Source organism: Cyprinodon tularosa, unplaced genomic scaffold (genome assembly GCF_016077235.1).
Source record: "Cyprinodon tularosa strain WSP-4 unplaced genomic scaffold, ASM1607723v1 ctg217, whole genome shotgun sequence".
Taxonomy (NCBI): domain Eukaryota; kingdom Metazoa; phylum Chordata; class Actinopteri; order Cyprinodontiformes; family Cyprinodontidae; genus Cyprinodon; species Cyprinodon tularosa.
The window spans coordinates 611,220-625,927 of NW_024038809.1; the positions used below are offsets into that span (position 1 = coordinate 611,220).

At 39.1% G+C, this 14,708-nt stretch overlaps 1 protein-coding gene across 2 annotated transcripts in view; it reads right to left on the minus strand.

The window, feature by feature from the left end:
• thsd7aa (thrombospondin, type I, domain containing 7Aa) overlaps nucleotides 1-14,708 on the minus strand; it is a 214,236-nt gene that overhangs the window by 79,502 nt on the left and 120,026 nt on the right. For both annotated transcript variants that reach the window (XM_038285906.1, XM_038285905.1), the window contains exon 7: nucleotides 5,852-6,046. In XM_038285906.1, coding sequence (XP_038141834.1) covers nucleotides 5,852-6,046 — 195 coding nt within the window. The remainder of the gene's footprint in view (nucleotides 1-5,851; nucleotides 6,047-14,708) is intronic.

Consider the following 14,708-nt stretch of genomic DNA (forward strand, 5'->3'; position numbering starts at 1 on the left):
TGTTCAAAGGAAGTTTTTCCTCTCCACTGTCGCTACAAGCATGCTTAGTGTGAGGGATTGCTGAAGAGTCAATTAGTCAATACAACAAACTGCTTTTCCTTAGACAGAAAACTTTGAATCAATCTGACTGGATGATCTGGTGAACTGGAAAGTGATTTAAGATGACATGATGTGAATTGGCGTTATAGAAATAAACTGAATAGAATTGAAATTAAATGGAATACAATTTAATAATTTAATTAATGATTTCTCTAATGAAATGATGTGATTTAAGTGTTTAATAATTTGAAATTCAGTGTTTCTGATGAACGAGCAGAGCTGGTTTAATCATAAAAAAAGAATGCAGAATATGTAAGGTTTTTTAGTTTTTTTTTAAAGAATTTTTCAGTGTTAGATAAGTAAAAGTTAAGACCTTTATGCAACACTACACTGGTGAATGAATTAACTGTCATGTTAAAAATAAGCTGCTACTAATTATTCTTTTTTTTTATCCATCATGATCATCAGTTGTTGGAGAACATTTTTTTTCTACTTATTCCTTGGTTGTTTATTGTTAGAAACCTCTTGCCATACTCACTTCATATTTATTCCATTCTGTGTATCGTGATTTATTCTCTTAGATGAGTGTTAGTCTTCCTTCTGTGTTAATAAGCCTCCTTCCTGTCAGCTGCCCTCTGCAGCTGTTCACCAGTCTTCCCTGATTAATCTTACCTGATCTTAATATTCTCCTCAACCTCATGCTAGTCTGTTTCACGTCCTGCTCTCTCTGTCATATTCCTGTGAATTCTCCTTGTTATTTTATTATCCAAACTCTGCTCATTCCTGCCAATTCTAGTCTCTGCGTTTTTGACTATTTAGGCATCACTGGCTCCTCTGATCAGATCTAAATCGTGGTTGATTGGAATTTCAAAATCTCTGTTTACATGGAAACGAAATAAAATGATCTGATCATGACGTGTGTATAAATGTACCAAGCTCTGTCATGATCGGCTGTGATAGCTGGCCTTAATTGCTCATGCTGTTCACCTGCTTGACTCTTTCCAGCTCCTAATTATCACTCATCTCATCCACCTGCCAGGTGCCCTTATATTGGGCTCAGTTCCAGCTATCATGGCCAGATCTTTAGGTTTTGTTTTATGTTCAGTTCTGTTGATTCCAAGGTTCATGTCCTGGATCCTGGCAGCCAGTGGAAAGAGGCTTTTGTGTCTGTCTCGTCTCCTGTTCCTCTCCTGCTGAGTCCTCTGGGTTTTTTGGCTCTATACGCGGGGAGGATCTGTTTTTCTTTGTCCCAGTAAGCCTGACTCCAAGGTGGAGACCAGTTTAAAGGTTCCTGCATTAGGTTCTGGTTCCACGTCCTGTCTTTGTTACCCTCTCCCACTGAGCCTGCCCGTCTGCACCTGATCCTGTCTGCTCCTGGTCACGCTTCCAGACTCAGTCGGACTCTGAACCTGCCTGGGAGCTCTAGGATGCCTGGATCCCGTCTCATCTGTCAGTTCCTGCCAGTTCTGTATCCCTGGCCTGGATGGGCTTCCTGTTAATTCTCCGGAGCTGCAGCACCGGGGACCCTCTGGGTGACGCTTGTCGTGTCAGCAGTCAGCCCATCAGCTGGATCGCACCCCCTCATGGGTGATGGACTGAACTGTTAAACCAGGTAAGTGACTCACTGAGATCTTCTTCTGTCAGGTGACTGTGGTCACTTACCTGTGTTTCTCCCACAGAGTGTCAGAGATAGGGCGGTGCCCCGCCCCCCTCCTGCAGCATCCGCGAGCCGCACATCCTAGCAGCTCCACTTTATTTTCACTTTGTTGATATTTTTATATTAATAAACGTTAGGAACTTTCCTACTGACTGTCTCACCTAGAGTACTGGGTCCTCTTTCCCGTTTTATGACAGCTTCATTCTGTTTTTTTTTTCTTGTCATAGTAGTTTAATTTTTTTTCTTGTCCTGTTAGGCAGTGACTGCTGCCATCAACAACTTTCATCACAGAAAATACAGTTTCCTCTATTTTTCAGTGTTTAGTGCTGTTTCTTTCCGAAACATTATGGACTAATTTTCACTAACAGGATGTTCTCTCTTTCATCCCTTTGACATAAAAACCGAGTTTTTCTCAGAGTTCATCTGCTGTACTGTTTCTCACCTAGTCAGAACTGTTGCTGCTCTAAAATAGAAAATATTTTTGGATAAGTGCTGTTTTTTTCCTGCCCAAACTTAATACATTTAAAAAAAATCTATAATTTATTTATGATGTATGATTACGAATGATGTTGGTTTAAAGAAAACAACATTTAAAAAAAACTCTTTCAAATAATTTTATAGTGGAAGATTTTTTTATCTAGTGGCACATTTTAGATTGAATTACTGTAACATTCTGAGTGTGATTTTTAAAGTTTTAATGTTTTTAAAACCTTGAAAGGTTGATAAAGAGAATCTGAATGCAGCCTTTTCAAGTTTTTAGCAACAAACATGTGATCATTAAATCAGATGGGAAGAGCAGCAAACATGTTAGAAATCTGAATGGTATTATTATGATCTATAAGCAAGAAATAAGCAACAATCTGATAAGCTTTATTATGTTTAAATTGTTTCAAAGGAATCTCCTAACTGTGATTGGCTGCATGGATTCTTTTATTGCTGCTGGAATTTACCTGTTAAACATGGATTTAAGGTGCTGAGAAATGACTAAGGAGCTCTAAAGGTTTTTGTTTAAAGGACAATATGTCTAGAAGCAAAAGGATACTACAGGAAAAAACACTAATGTTATTAAAGCATTGGAAGACCAGCGACTAAATCAACAAATATCACAGCTGTAAGCTAAGAGCGTCAAACACAGATATACCAAATATGGGCTGGACCAGCGACAGCAGGGAAAGACCTTGAACAAAAGAGAAAACATCCGTGTCTTCTAAAGCAGAGAGTCTCAGATAAACTAAAGGTTCTAGGAATCTTATGCCTTACCCTGCATAACAGAAACCCAAGCCACAACTTTAGCAGTCACTGTTTGAGACACACAAGATATCATTTAAATGTAAAATGACAAGTTTCTTCCATCTTAATGCAAAAACACCAAACAAAAAAAAACAGTTTTATGCATAAATTTGACCAGCAGCTCCTTAGATAATCTACCAATGTCATGATCTTGGCACTGATGGCTGGACTTAGCTCATCAGATCCACCTGTTCCTGCTTTCTTTTTAAGCTGCCTGTTCCCAGCCATCAGTGCTAGATCATTCGAGCCGAATGTGAGGGTTTTCTAGCCTAGCTGTGAGTTTCTGATTACCTGATCCTAACTAGTTTCAGTCCCTGGTCTTCTGGGTGTTGGTTTTCGCTGTTCTGCACTGTTGCCTGATCTGTTTCCGCACTGTTACCTGGATCCTGCCCGTTTACGACCTTGAATCTGTCTTCTGACCCCGGATTGGAAACTCCTTCGGTACCTCTTCGGATTTCTGATCTTCTGGCCTGGAAACCAGCTCCTGCTTCAACTCTGGCTTTTAAATTTATCCCAACGGATTCTTCTGCCCTTCTGCATGCTCTGGCTTCTGCTTGCCGTTGCTCTACAATCCCTCTGGACTCCACTCCTTCTTCTGAGCTCAGACTGAACTTTAACCAGGTTAGTGACTTACATACTCATCATCGTTTACCGTCCAAGGTCTGTAATCACTAACCTGAGTTCACCTCTCTACAGAGAATCCAATAGACCTGCCCCAGCTGACAAGCAGCCGCACACTGATCTTTTAATAAACGCTTGTTTTTGAAATCACCCTGACCTGCTTGCTTTAATTCTGGGTCTTAAATCGTTTTCATAGACGCATAAAGGCAGTTAGTTAATAAGTCAGCTTTTTATCAAGTAAAGAATATCTCCACAATTAAAGGACTAATGTCCAATCAGGATATAGAAAACTCATTCATGCATTTATCTTTATTAGAATTGATCGCTACAACATTGTGTTCATAGGTTTGTCTAAAAAGGCCATCAGACAGCTGCTGCCTGTGTCCTCACTAAGACTAAGAAAACAGAACACATCAGCCGGTTCTTAAGTCCTTCTACTGGCTCCCTGTATCTCAGAGAATAGACTTTAAAATCCTTCTATTAGTCTAGAAATTACAGCTCAATCCATAGCAGATCTGTTGTCAGTGGATCTACCTCCCAGACCACTCAGGTCTTCTAGTTCCAGCCTACTCTGTCCACCCAAAACATGGAGAAGCAGCATCTATGCTGCACTGATCTGGAGCAAACTGGAAAAGAGCTGAAAGCCTGAGTTCTTTGAAGCCAGAGTTAAAACCCATTTGTTTAGAGCTGCCTTTGACTGTTGGAGTTAGATTTAAGGCTGTTTTTATTTCTGTTACCAACTGCTCTTACCATGTTTTTAATCTTTATTTGCTTTTATTCTGCTTTTATTTTCCTTTTATTATATGTAAAGCACTTTGAATTGTCCCTGTACTGAACTGTGCCCCAAATAATCTTTCCTTCCCTTACCCGAAAAAAAAAAAAAAGATATTGGTGTCCACTTTTAAAAATGAGTACAAGTAGTTATATTTTTGTATTTGAGGGCTAACGTTGGACTATTTTCAATTCAATGCTCTTTAAAATAAAACACTAATAACTATAGATATTGGCTTTAGACTGTTGTACTGTCTGTTAATCTTGGGAAGGTGGCTTATTATTTATTATTATTAGCATATTTTAAGAGTCTGTAATACTTTATGAAACACTCTCCTTTTTAAACTGCAGTAAGACAAGTGTTGTTTTTTAACAATCAGCTGTGATTCCATTAAAATATGAGGAAATGTCAGAGCGGAGCGGACGGGAGCCACAGTGGAGGCTGTAGGCTTTGCTTTGCGCAGCCGGTCTGGAGCGCAGCGGGGTGGAGCGCTGACGGAGTATGAGGGATTTCGGGGTTAGCATGACATGTTGGTCATGTTGCTGTTAGCATAAACAAAACGTATTGCACAATGCTTGCACACTGTTGCACTTTTATCCACAACTTTCTTTCCGCCGTCATCGTAGGTCACTCTAAATGCAAAGTGGTCCCATACAGCAGACCTATAAAGTGCTGCTGGCGCGTCTTCCAACTCCTGTTCTTTCCCACTCGCCATACCCACACAATTCTCCACAACTGATTTTTTTCTGTTACACCCGGCTACGCTGCTTCGCTTCTTCTTCTTCTTGTTTACTACTGGTGGTTTGTTTTGGTCGCAGTAGCGCCACCTTCTGCTCTGGAGGGTAATCGCTTTGCCTATGAGAAAAAGGAGCAGCGCATGAACCGAACGCAATAAACCATTCCATCCCTAATATATATATATATATATATATATATATATATATATATATATATATATATATATATATATATATATATATATATATATAGTATGTGTGTGTGTTAACTTTTGATTTCAAGTTAATCAACTCACAAATACTAGTCTAAACAGACTGGCTTAAAATGTTTGAGCTTTGGTGACTTATTGGTGTTTACGGTGTGTTGGCGTCGGTTCGTGCCATCAGGACGAAGAGTGATTGTAATGCAGGGTTAGGTTAGTATCTAACTCAGCAGCGGAAACAGCTAAATATTTACTGCAGCAGAACTAATTCCATAAATGTGCTCCAATCTATTCAGAATCTTTAAACCCTTTTTTTATTCAAAAAGAACCTCAGGAAAGTATAGAAACTGTTTTTTGAAGTTTACTAAGTTGATGTGATTTTTGCTGTTTCCTTCATGCTTATCTGGTGTGTACCTCTAAATGAGCATAAAGACGTTTCTGTAAAGACCTCTAGTGACAGAGTGAGCAGGTGACCCTGACAGCTCGCTGATATAACACTCTGGCGATGGAGGCGATGTGATGGAGGACCCACCTTCTCCTGCGTTGTGAGCGAGGATGGAACGGACTCGGGTCTGTTTCCCCTCTGTGTTTTTTCCAGAACAAGTATGGGAGCAAAATGACCACGGAGTCCAAGGGCTGAGGGCACAGTCCTTTGGGCAAGGCACCTCACAGATGGTGGGCATAGGGAGGATGGCATCCCGGCAAAGCTGTTTCTCCACCTTTTCACCTGGATGGGAAAAGAGGAAATAGCTTTAAGTTATTGATGAAGAAAAAATGACTTACAACAAATATTACTGTGGCTTCAGACATTTAAATGTTTAAGGTTAGAAAAATGATACTTATTATGGTCAAGTATATATTCTAGTTATTCATTTGAAATTTGCTTTTCAACATTTACCCTTTATCAGTTCACTCTGTATTCATTTGATTGGTCACACCTTTAAAGAGGAGCCTGGCTGCTGAGTTGCTGATCTGTTTTGTATTGATCTACATTGAAGAGCTGTCCTCATTCTCTCCGCTTCATTCATCAAATTGAATCGTAACTCATCCTTTCTCTGAAAAACCCTTATCTGTTAAAATCTCATTCTGAGTGGCTGAAAGATCGGCAACCAGCGAGTCTGACGACATGCCGAAGACCCCGGGGAGAACTGGGTCTATTTCCATCAGAAGGAGGCAACAAGGAATCAATAGCAGGCCATTTAGCAGCAGATCTGCCCAATGACATCTGTGGCTGAACGGAAGCGCTGATGGTAAAAGATGCGAACAACTGGGACAGGTTTAATCAAAGAGCTTGAATTTATTTATTGGAAAACATCACGGCGTCTGCGGTGGGTTTTGTTCTTGATAATTAAAAACTCCACATATTCCCCACAGAGTTAGCTTCCATTCACAGTTACAGTGCTTGTTTCCCATCTGAAAGATTAGCAAGATGGGAATACTTACCTCTTAACATATTGTAAGATCTTTTAGATTTTGTTATTATTAAATCTTTCAGTTTTAGACCTGCAATAATCAAAGCATTCTCTGTTATTTGGATAAAGAAGACCACCTGACATCGGCCCTATATAGGGTTGGGAATCTGTCCTCTCTCTGCTGGACTCCTTGCTGTGAAAAGGAGCTGTGATCTTAACAAGGTGCTGGTTTATCGTATAGTAAGATGAATATTAAACTTTCCTCAATGGGCCCTTGGCTTTTCTCCTAAAATTCATTTTTAAACATCAATCTTTGTACTAAAATCTTCTTTCTGTCATGATTTGTGGACATTAAGATAGGGTGACCATATTTTCATTCGGGAAAACCAGGACACCTTGGAGCGGAGGGGGGGTGGGGGGGTGGGGGGGGTGATTGAAAGAACAAATGTCTCATCATCCGTGATGAGAGGAAATGTTACTTGTTACAAGTTGTTTTAATGGTTATAGAGATACAGATATGTGGCGGTAGAGTTTGATTTATCTAAAGGTTTAATAGGAGTTAGGAGTTTAATTTTTTTATTGTTGTTTTGCACAATATGCTTAACTAAGTATTTTTTGTTGTTGAATATTAGAGATTTTGCAGATACATTTTGTAGATACATTGTTTAGATTTACTTATATATTTTTAACCCTTTTATAGAATAGAATAGAAAATCCCTTTATTGTCCCACAATGGGCAAATTTACAGCAGCAGAAAGATTATTGAAAATGGTCACACAGATGAGGACCTTAGGAAAATGTATAAGAATAACATAATAGGGAAGAGTTAAAATATAAAAAATAAAATTCTGTAAAGTGTTTTGACAATATAAAACTGGGGAATAAATAACCAATATGCAGCTATGGACATTTTTCCAGTAATGGATATTTGAAAATAGCAGCAACATCAGAGATGTGCAGAATGACAGCAGCAGGTTATTTAACTGACTAAGGTTTCTATCATTACATTTGATTTGATTAGTTCCTGCTCCCGGTGGTTGGAACATTTATTCCACTCTGGATTCTTGTGAGTGTAGTCTTTGTTCACTTCACAATAAAAAAGAAATAAATAAACAGTTTTGAAAACCTCGGTATTCATTCTTTTCCTGCTTTGTGTGTCAACTTTCACGGTTGCTAAGCAACAGAGCATACGGCGGTAAAACCCGCTAAAGGGAGGACCTATTCGAATTTACAGCCAAAACTCTTCCGGCCTCCTTATTTTCAAGGACTTCGAAGGATCCAGTCTAGGTAGACCGCGTCCTTGGAGGATGCAGCCCAGGTTTTCGAACAGAGCCTCTGATTAAGAACAGGGCTGCCCGCACTGACGCGGCTCAGGGATTACGTCACACGGAGCGCTGTGCGCAGTGAAATCAGGACATTTCCTCACTTTCTAAAAAAAAACCCGGGACGCCCGGGACAGGACGTGAAATACGGATATGTCCCGGGAAATACGGACATTTGGTCACCCTACATTAAGATCTAAAGAGAAGCGTCATCTCCTGGTCAGACCCTGTAATTCAGTGAAAGGGTGGAGTCAGAGTAAAAAAAATATGCAAGAGGAGGTCACTGCAGTGGCTGGAAGTTGGTAGCCTCGTGAGACCATCCTGATCTCGCGAGCTTTCAAGGTTTCACTCGCAGATCAGTCTGGAGACTCTCCGTTAAAGAAAATTTGGAGCCGTTCACCAAACGAACATCCAATCAGCGTTGGCTTTGAGGCGGGTTGAGGTGTGACGCAACGAGAAGCGCGACAGTTCAGTCTAAAGAACATGGCGGCTTCAGCTGATGAAACTAGCGTTAGCGTGGCTATCGAGCAAGTTTTATTGGAATTACAGAGTATTTCTTGACTGAAAGAAGAGCAAAACACTGCTCTGGAGGCTTTTCTCAGAGGAAAAGATGTTTTCACTCTTCTCCCGACTGGTTTCGGCAAGAGTTTGATCTATCAATTGGCTCCTCTTCGTCATCGCTCTGTTAGTACGTCATATGCTTCGTTGATCTGATTGGTTTATTTGGCCCGTCTATCACCAACATAGGCCAATCAGCTAACCAGTAATTTCGCTTCTTCCCAAAATTACTTCTACGGAAGGTTTGCAGATGGATATGTGGAGCAAATCCATCTGGCGGAGTCAGGTTAGCGCAGCGGAGCAGTGGGTAGCACTGCTGCCTCGCAGCAAGAAGATTCCGGTTTCGATTCCCTGCCTTCCCAAAATAATTTCTACGGAAGGTTTCCAGGTGGCGGAGTCAGGTTAGGAAGTTGGAGGGGATTTTGCCGGGAGTTGGAGGGAGTAGGCTGCCATTTGGCTGCAGTTTGACTGGGAAGGGCCACTTATTTTCTTAAAATAAGTGCATTTGTTTCTATTTAACTCTTTGAGGAGTTAAAGAGAAATCTTGCCAATGGAACCAGATAATTTATACTTAAAATAAAAAAAAACACAATTGCATTCTCTTATTTAAAGTGCATATTATCTAATTATCTTATTTCAAAAGTAAGAATACTCATTCCATTGGCAAACTCATTTATGTACTCAAATTAAGGGTAAATACACTTAATTAAGAAATGTTTACTTGTTGCTAGATCGTTTTTCCAGTGCTACTGTAAATATTAAAGTTCACTGCAAAAGTAATCTAGAAATAAGTCAAGTGCATTTCCTTTTAATCTGAGCAGGTAAATAAGATGATTTGGCAATGCAATGAGTATTTGTACTTTTAAAATAAGATAATTAGATAATATACACTTGAAATAAGACAATGCATTTTTTTATTTTAAATTTAAATTGTCTTGTTCTATAGGCAAAGTGAATCCCTTACCTCCTCAATTAAAGAAAAAGACAAAATTACTTTTGGATTTCATTTTTTTTGCAGTGTTATATTTCAGAACATATCTAGATATAAATCTAATAAGTATTAAAACACATCAGGTCCTGCTTAAAATAGCTGACATGTTCATATTTTGTTCATAATGTGTCACAGGCATCGGAAAGAAAACCTCCATCTGAATTTCTAGTGATGAAAGCACATCAGAAGCAGCCTAAGATCTAATTTAGGCAATGATGCCTCTATGAGGACAAATTGTCTGCCTTCCATTCAGAGATAATGGAGAAGAGAGGCAGGCTAAATCCAACATCGCTGCGCGCTGTAGCTCACACCTTGCTAATCTAATTCACCACGCTGTCGGATCCCTTCGAGTGCAGGAAAGGAGAGTCTGCACCTCTGGCAGAAAGCTAAGCACTTCAATCCAGATAGAACAACTCAAGCACGACGGTGGGAAATGTAATCTGTAGCAGTTTTTACTTCATCCAGAGGCAGAGATCCGTCAGAAAAGCTCCTTTAATAAGGGATCTTTGGAAGGATGGATGCTAGAATTGTGTTCCCCACAATTACATTTCTCAAATATACAAACTGCTGCTGGATGACTGCTATCAGGCTTACCGCCTGATCCGCACATCCACATTCAGTCTGAGTACAAGGTTCAGGGTGGGTTACATGAATAACTAGAAAGACCTTGTTTTCTTGGTACCTTTAGGGTCTGATATTTTATGCGTTCTCTAGTTCCAACTCGTACCCTTACACACATTCTCATTCTGAAACATGTACTGAGAACTACGTATTGACTCCATTGATTTTCAGTTATCTCCAATAACTGAAAATTTATCAGTTATTGGTAAACAGAAGTCTAACCATCACAGGTGCATAACAAACCCTTAGGGATGCATGATATTGGGATTTTGGCCGATATCCGATATGCCGATATTTTAAAACTCATGTAGCCGATAACCGATATCGATACCGATGTTAAAGCTGGACAAAAATAAGTAGTCATTGAAAATAGCAGTTTTGTTATCCATTTCTGACACTTTGAAAAATAATATACTCAAATATATTTTCATATGCTGATATCAAATAGATTTTTAAAAACGCGGTATCGATCTATTTTACTTTCAAAATCTCGTAAAATTTCATCGTTCTGTTACAAACTCTTGTGATATTTTGCAAATTCTTGTGAGATTTTGTTAGTAAAATAGATCGATACCGCGTCAATATATCAACATATAAAAATATGGCAACATTTGGTGAATTTTCGGGGGATTTCGTAGCATAACGATGACATATAGCCATATTTCATTAGTAAAAGAGATTGATATGGTGTTTTTAAATGGCAATATATCAGCATATGAAGATATTAGGATATTTTAATGTATCAATATTTTTCCCCTCGTCTTTAGAAGTTTTTAAGTCTGTAAAAAAGAAGTTTTTGAGGAAGAAGATGAAGTACTATTTTTTATTTTATTTTTTAGACTTTAGAAACTCAGAAGCTGATCAAATATCGGGTTAAATATCGGTGGGGTGGCCGATGTCCGATATTCAGTTTTAAGGCCGATACCGATAGGGGGCCGATTATATCGTGCATCTAGCCTGGGTGCCATTACAAACTTAGTCCCCGCCCACAAAGTTTGAGGTCGGGAAGTTCGGTCTGGCTCTGCTCCATAGTCGCGAGTATTATCGCCCACTGGCAGGCGATCCAATCAAATTGTTAGGGCGGGCTTTATACGATGATGGACAGATGACCAACAGTAACGTAATCAACCACGTGACCAATGCGCGCTTGGGTGACAACAATAATGGCTGCCGCTGGAGAGTTTAGGTGAGTAGATTCTGCTATTAGGTCTGTTCTAGAAGATTTTAAAAGAGGAACAGAGAAACGCGATCAAGTCTCATCTTCTTATTCTAGGCGTGCAACTGCACGTTTTGATTTGTGTTGACAACAACTATGCCTCGCTTAACATACGTCACGCACTCCGTTGCTCTTATTGGTTGTAGGTCTATCCAATTGAGTGCAGAGGCATTTTTTTTCCTGGTTCGTTCGAAACACGCCCCATAATCACAGCTCTATGGAGCAGCATCAGACTCATTCTGACTAGAATTGAGTCGGACTACGTCAGGCTATCGTGCATCCCTACTAACACTTTAAATAACTTACCATGATATTTTATGCCTAACCCTAAGATTTATTGACTTCTTGCAAAATTCACCATGACAGTTTTCTCTTAATTTTTAACCCTTACCTTATTCTCATAATTGAGGACGAATAGCAAAGCCTTAAACCTAAGCTTTTCGTCTTTATATACCCCAAATCAACAACTTAATCCAACCTAGGAGCTTACCTAAAATCGAAGCCATGATTTCAACAGAATCTATATACAAACCAGTGATCTATTGGACTTTAACCCTGTAATGCCAAATGTATCATATTTGATACATATGGTTTCTGAAATGTTTTGCGTCTGACACCTTTTGCATAATTTAATGGTAAAAAACTTTGCTCAAAATCCTATTGTACACAATCAGATATACCTGATAACAGAGGGCAGAAGACTAAACAAAAAATAATCTTGACTTATCGCATAGTAATAAATTATTAATATCAAAGATGTATTTCTGTTTTTTCTTTTTACATATTTTGTTAAAAGGCCAAATAAGGACTTCAAACCAAAAAAAAGTAATTTTCTGTTTTGTTTCATTCTTGGATCAGGCTTTAAAAGGTTATTAAACCTTTTTATTTTTATTTAAGAAGTGAAACCTCAGAACCTCAGTGCACATCCTAAACTAATCATTAGCCAAAAGTGACGTTAGGACCAGAAATATGTCCTCACTTTGGTACAAGTTCAAGGTTCTTAATCTAATAGCTGGAAGTTGGAACAATGGTCCTCACTCTGATGTAAGAACAGGAACAAAGAAACACGGAAATCTACACCCTGGTTGACAATCAAAACCTGACCACCGGCCCCCCAGCATAGACTGATTTAGCACAAGCTGTGCTTCACATTAATACAACAAGCTAAATTTACTTATAATTATATTCTAAGGATGTTTTAAAAATTCTACAAATGTATCTGTTTTTTTTATCTAAGAGATTTTTTTTTCCGTTTTTATCTAAGAGAGAATAAAAAAATGATATCCTATATGTTCTTTAATTTTATGTTTCTCTTCTAAGGGTGTTTTATTCTCTCTAATGGTGTTTTATTTTTTCTTAGGGTGTCTTCTAAGGATTTTATTATTTTCTTTTGTTGCCAGTTTCTGTTGTCTAATTCTGTTTGCAGTCTAAGCCTGAAGTCTTCAAAAACATGGCGTTGTGATTCATTAAAGACGATAAAAATGCTTGATAAAAGAAAATGTATGACTTTAAGGAGGACATCCTAGATCTAATCAATTGAATGGGCTTCTTTCATAGAATGATCAGGTTTACTCTAAGTGCTATGATGAGGAGTTATTTCCTCTTGTAAGAGCTAGAAGTAGATCCATTGCTCCTTAGCATCTCTTCTGGGATTACCTCTGGATACCAGAGACTGAGCCCAATGGTACACTGGGGAGTTTGGGCAGCTGTTAGGACATAACACTGATGTTAGTACCTATGAGATGAAAATGAAGCATTTTGACTTTCTTTCCCCTTATCTAAGGCTATGTCCACACTAGGGCTGGGCGAGTAATTGCATTTGTAATATAATTGCAATTTAGAAAAACACAGTTTTCAAATCACAGTGGCGCTCAATTTTTAGTCACAATACATTTAACAAAAGTAAGACACAAAATTTCTCACTCCAGCCCTTTAGGTGGCGGTAATATGATTAAAGTGGGGCTGCTATTGCATAGAAGGAAACAGAGTGTTGCAGCTAGCACCTAGATCTATGCATTATGGTAGAAGTAAGAACTTTTTCATGCAAATGTTACAGCAAAGTCCTGCAATGCTGCACAACTAGGATTTCAAGGTCATGAAAAAACTAGCCTCGTGAGACCATCCTGATCTCGCGAGCTTTCAAGGTTTCACTCGCAGATCAGTCTGGAGACTCTCCGTTAAAGAAAATTTGGAGCCGTTCACCAAACGAACGTCCAATCAGCGTTGGCTTTGAGGCGGGTTGAGGTGTGACGCAACGAGAAGCGCGACAGTTCAGTCTAAAGAACATGGCGGCTTCAGCCGATGAAACTAGCGTTAGCGTGGCTATCGAGCAAGTTTTATCGGAATTACAGAGTATTTCTTCACTGAAAGAAGAGCAAAACACTGCTCTGGAGGCTTTTCTCAGAGGAAAAGATGTTTTTGCTCTTCTCCAGACTGGTTTCGGCAAGAGTTTGATCTATCAATTGGCTCCTCTTCGTCATCGCTCTGTTAGTACGTCATATGCTTCGTTGATCTGATTGGTTTATTTGGCCCGTCTATCACCAACATAGGCCAATCAGCTAACCAGTATTTTCTCCCCTTCCCAAAATTACTTCAACAGAAGGTTTCCAGATGGATATGCGGAGCAAATCCATCTGGCGGAGTCAGGTTAGAAAAAACATGCTTGTGCTTTATTCAAAGTAAAATTGCGATATTGGTTGAAAATAATGGCAATTTAAATTTTTGGCAAAGTCGTTCAGCCCTAATCCTCACATAGTCAACTAAGGTATCTACAAACGAGCTTAAAGATGGAATCTCACATAGCCAGAGGAGCCATAATAGTTATTGTCTTACATAAAGATGGTTTATGTTTTACACATCCATGAGGGCCGCACAGCCCCTGAGGCTAATTTATGTCATTTTAAGAAGTTTCCTTGCTACATACCAAGATACATTTGTAATAACGTAGAAATACTAGTGGGGCGTTCCAAACATTACCTTCTATTGATAGTTTATGATTTAGCCCCTAAATATCAATAATCAAAAAGATTGAGAACAACTCTTAAGCAAGGCATACACTGTACAAGTTTTTGCCCTTTTTTGGGTCGATTCTCCGGTCGGACCCAGTTTCTAACCTAGCTGATTGGCCTATGTTGGTGATAGACGGGCCAAATAAACCAATCAGATCAACAAAGCATATGACGTACTAACAGAGGGACGACGAAAACACAACCATAAGCCAGGCACAATCCAATTAATAGATCAAACTCTTGCCGAAACCAGTCGGGAGA